A 5,071-nucleotide genomic window follows, 5' to 3' on the forward strand; every position below is an offset into this window, starting at 1 on the left:
GTGTAGGGACAGAGACTGAGATGAAGCCCCTCGGCTGGGCGGAGGGACACAGTGGCCGCAGCCATGGGCTCAGGCGGGGCCGCAGCTGTGGGCTGTAGCACACCTGCTGTGAAGCCGCGGCGGGCGGGGTCTCCGTCGGCTGAGCCCGGGGTCGCTCAGAGTCAGAACTGACCCACGTCACGGGACCACACCAGCAAGTGAGGGCAGAACGCACGTGCAGGGCGGTGCCGAGAGCAAGTGTGCACGTGTGCTCATGCATACGCACACGTGTGTGTGTAGACGTGTGCATGTGCACACAGACACACAACGGGGGGGAGTGGCGGGTGCGTGCTGGGTTGCTAACTGCAAGGCCAGCAGTTCAAAGCCACCCGCTGCTCCGTGGGAGGGTCACAGCTCTGTCCTGTCTGGTCCTGTGAGTCAACATCAGGTCTGCGACAGTGGGTTTGCGGTGTGTTTGTGTGTGTGTGTGTGTCTATTTCAGCACAATGTCTATTTCAGCACGACGCGGCTCTCTTTCCGTGGCCCTGAACCCCAGTGCCATCGTGGGGGCCACTGGGCAGCCCGAGGACGAGGGGAAAGGGGACCGGCGATGCTGTGCATCCGGGGGGTCTTAGATGAAGATTGAGGGGAGAACCCTGTTTTCTACGCCCCAGCCTCTAACTCCCTGCCTCTTGGACGTGACGATCCCTGCCCCCAAGACGTGGCTCCCAGCCACTGTCCCTGGGTCGGAGCCCCGGCCCGGATGCACGATCCACCCCTGCTGTTGGGTCGGTTAAAAGCTCGAAGCCAAGCTTGAGGAGAAGCCGCTGAGGGCCGGCCAGACGCCAGCGCAGGCCGGGATCGCTGCACCGAGGCCCAGAGACAAGCACGTGCAGGGCGGGCCACAGGGCCGGGCCGGGATGGCCACCCCGGGTGGCCGGGGGCGCATGGCTAGTGGGCGACCCTGGTGCCCTGGGCTTCCTTGTCACAGCGGCAGGCCAGCCGCGGCGAGGAGCAGCACAGCTGCAGCCATGGCTTCCACAGCAGGTTCCCCACGGACAGCTGGTCGGGGGCAGCGGTCAGCGTGGCCCTGTGGCCGTCGGCCGCCTCCTGCATGGCTCGCAGGATGTCGTGGAACCGGGGCTCGGTCTCAGGCGTCAGCGGCGTGCGCTCGCGCGGGTCCCGGGACAGGTCGAACAGCAGGGGCGGGCGGTGGCGAGTGACGAAGTGGCCGTGGCAGAAGCAGACGTGGGTGGAAAAGCAGCCGTTGGAGCCCTGGGGCGTGAACTTGGGCGTGAAGTAGAAGGCCTTCCAGATGGACGTGCCTGCAGCAGGGGACAGGGCGGACCCTGGTCACGCAGGCGAGGCTTCCCGTGGACACCCCAGGGGGCGGGACGCAGACCCGAGGGAGGGAAGGCGCACGGGCCTCTGGATCTGCTTGGCTGGCGCCCAGGATGAAGGACTGACTGACCGCTGGTGGACGGCAGAAATCAGAACCCCCGGCCGGCCTGCAAGTCACTTCAGACTCAGGGAACACGACCTGTGGGCTTCCGACACGGCCACTCTTTACGGGGGTCCACAGCCTGCTCTGTACCCCTCGGAGCGGCTGCCGGTCTCAAACTGCTGACCTCTCGGCTAACAAGTTCCCCTTCAGAAAGTGTCTGTCCGTCTCTACAGCCCCCTCCTTTCCCCAACCCCTAGCGCAGTGGCTCTCAACCTTCCTCGCGCCGCGGCCCTTTCATCCAGTTCCTCATGGGGTGGGGACCCCCCCCACCCCAAACCATAGAGTATCTTCGTTGCTACTTCATCACGGTCATTTTGCTACTGTGATGAATCGGGCGGCCCCTGTGGAAGGGTTGTTTGACGCCCCCAGAGGGGTCTCGTGACCCACAGGTTGAGAACTGCTGCCCCAGCGGATTAGTCCACGCCGAGCAGGCAGCAGGGGGGCGGCCTGGGCGATCGAGATCGTTCGGGGAGCAGAGCCCTCACGCGGAATCGGCATCTGAGCTTGACACTTCCCCGCGGGGACTGGGGAGGTCATCAGGGTCTGCTGTTCCAGCGGTGCGTGCTCCCGCCCTCCTGCATTTGAGTTCAAGGTGAAAGGGGAGGGCGGGGCAGGCAGGGAGCTCACGCAACCACAGGGCTGGCTACATGGCCTCTGGGAGGATCACACCCTGGGGTGCCCACGCTACCTCCTCGCAGCCTGCTCATGGACCATGTCCAGAAAGATCATGCGGGGAACACAATGACACTGGTGGGGGGCTGTCAGGAGAGTGCAGAGCAGAGAGCCCCCCCCCCTCCCGCTGTCTGGGAGGGGAAGGAGTCAGCAAACGCCACTGCGGTCAGGCTGGGCGGGGCTGGTGCCTCTGGACTCTTGGACTGACGCCATGCAGGGCCGCCTGGAGACGTGCGCTGCACCGAGCGGCTAAGCGGATCATCCCTCCGTCAAGCGGCTGGGCACCGTGAGCTGGGTGAATCCATCAATTGCAGGGCAATGTGGTCACGCCACTTTGAAAATGTCATTTCTGCGTTCTGGTAAGCCCTGGACGGTTGAGCTTTGGGTAGGTAGCTCAGTTTCAATTGTTTGCTTGCTTGATTTTCCCAAATAAATGAATGAATATGCACAAATTGACTGACATCCTCGGTGCCCAGGAAGGCTGTGTGGAAATGTCGCAGTCGCTTGGGGCCCTACGGGGCACGGGCCGCTACAGGGAGATGTACTGCAGCCTGCAAACGCTCATCCATGCATCTGAATGCTGGGGCCGGTGGGCGTTATCAACAGCACCGCGGGCTGCTAACCCACACACGGAGCTGTCTCAGCAGAAGGGCGGCCAGAGTGCTCCCTAGGGCTGAGGTGGTGAGACTCAGTCTCACGCACTGTGGACGTGTGGTCAGGAGAGACCCGTCCCTGGGGAAGGACGTCGTGCTTGGTCAGGTGGAGGGGCAGCGACAGAGAGGGAGGCCCTCAGGGAGATGGACGGACGCAGGAGCTGCAGCCACGGGCTCAGGCGCAGGAACGGTTGTGGGGACGGGGCAGAAGCTAGCAGTGCACCAAAGCAGCAAACCACCCTGACAGCCTCCATGGCCCAGTGGGCTCTGCTCCCTACAAGCTCAGCAGTTCAAAGCCACCACCCGCTCATGGGCACAGAGGAAGCCCGCTACTCCCTGAAGAAGGACAGCCTCTCCAGCCCGCAGGGGCAGCTCCGCCGGGTGCTGCGGGGAGGGGAGAGCCAGACCGGCTCTCCGATTACCTCACGGCCCTTATCGTGAGTTCTGAACCTCACGGGGCATTTTTACCACCACTTGCAAATCAGTAAGAAACTGGATGTTTTTCCTGGAGACGTAGAGAGGTGATGGGGCAGGGGTGGGGTCTGTCCACCCCGCTCATGTGACTTTTAAAAATATTTTGCCAAAGGAACAGAGCGGCAACAAGAGGGGTGGCTCCTTATGGGCACGCCGGCTCGGATCTCCCGGAGGGAGAGGGAGGCACCTTTTCCACTGGCTCGCTCTTCGGGAGATTCGAATCCTGGTGGCAGAACTCAGCCAGAGCCGGTCATTCCTGCCATCAAACGTGTGCCCGCCCCCTGCCCCCCACCGGAGATAAAGACTCACCCCCACTGCTCACTCAAGTCCCACCATCCTGGCCACTGTTCCCATCCAGTCCCCGCAGGTCTCTCTGGCCAAATGACAGTGGGCGGTGCTGTCCGGAGCTGTGGACATGTCCGGCCAGCACGGCCGCTCTTCCTGGTCCTGGTCTGGTGCTTCCCTGAAACCTGGCTCCCCGGGGCCACCCTGCTGACCTTTGAAATGCCAGTGCTACATCTGCCCGAATCACAGGGACACGGGACCCCAGGCTGACACCAGGGGTAACTTTCCCCCTCCCCCTCCTTGTTTTGACAGCACGGCCAAAGAGGGTGAGATGTCTCCCATGGAAGTCTACGGGTGTGGTTCGAACACCCTTGCTCCCGCGCTCTGTGGAAGGCGGAGACCTGAGGCCTTCACCCAGATCCTCACTGCCCCCACCCTGCGTCCTGTGCTGTCCACCCCGCCCCAACTCCTCCAGGGACCTCAGGCTCAACGGAGCCAGGCCTGTACATCCCCATGACCGCCTCTGCGGTGCACGTGGCTTTCACGGCTGCGTGTGGCTGTCGACAGCCAGCCTTGCCCCTCCCCTCCACGCCTCCCCCGGAGCCTGGGCAGCAGCGGTGCACACGCAGGCACGTGGCCTCAGTGAACAGCCGTGGTGGCCACACCAAGGAGGCTCACTGGCCAGGCATCCAACTCGGGTCTCGGATTGGAGACTGACCAACTGACCGACCGAGGGCCCGGCTTGGGCCCCCAGCACCTGCCTGGGAGATGGTGTGTTGGCTGGGAGGGGATGGGAGAGCACAGGGTGCCAGCTGTGGGTGCCTTGATCTCTGCAGCCGGACAGCCTGGGCCACGGCCCCCACCCCGGGGCCCAGGAGCGGCACCGCAGGGGCAACGCGGCGGGGGAGGGGTCACTCACTGTCCCTCGGGTGCCAGCGCACGGCATTCAGGTAGGAGTTGCAGTAATGGAACAGGAATTCGTGCTCCGACCGCGGGCTCTGCCCCTGCAGCAGCGGCATCAGGTCCCGACCGTCAATGATCCTGGGAGACAATCCAGGAGCGTCAGCACAGCCACACCACAGAGGAGCGGCCACTTCCTGCAGAGGGGATCTTGGGGGACCCAGGGCTGCCCCAGGCTCACCCCGCGATCCCGCTGCTGTCCACCCACAGAGTATCCTGGGCCGCGCCCCCCCTCGCGCACGTCATAGAGGCAGGGACACCGAGGCACAGGGAAGGTGAGCCACAAACCCACGTGGGACACTGTGGAGCACCGACCGGACACCCCTGCCCCCGCGCCCCCACCCTCGGCTTTCTCACAGGCATGTCTGCTGGGTGTGAGAGGGAGCCTGGTGGCAGACTCCGTCTCGCGGACTCTGGACCTGTCACCAGGAGAGACCCGTCCCCGGGCGGGCTCGATGGCCCCTCAGGATATCAGCAACAGCAGTGGCACCGCTGGACATGCACCATGCTGCTAACCCCAGGGTCGGCAGTTCACAACCAGCAG

General features: G+C 64.1%; 1 protein-coding gene across 1 annotated transcript in view; it reads right to left on the reverse strand.

Annotated features, from left to right (window-relative positions):
* Positions 1-308: 308 nt before the first annotated feature.
* The window catches only part of STS (steroid sulfatase), a 25,261-nt gene continuing 20,498 nt past the window's right edge, over positions 309-5,071 (reverse strand). Inside the window, exons 7-8 of the mRNA XM_013008537.2 lie at positions 4,487-4,608; positions 309-1,304 (exon numbers count right to left, since the gene is read on the reverse strand). Coding sequence (XP_012863991.1) covers positions 931-1,304; positions 4,487-4,608 — 496 coding nt within the window. The 3' untranslated portion in view covers positions 309-930. The remainder of the gene's footprint in view (positions 1,305-4,486; positions 4,609-5,071) is intronic.

This window comes from Echinops telfairi, unplaced genomic scaffold (genome assembly GCF_000313985.2).
Source record: "Echinops telfairi isolate 266 unplaced genomic scaffold, ASM31398v2 ScPeMD7_53;HRSCAF=182, whole genome shotgun sequence".
Classification (NCBI taxonomy): domain Eukaryota; kingdom Metazoa; phylum Chordata; class Mammalia; order Afrosoricida; family Tenrecidae; genus Echinops; species Echinops telfairi.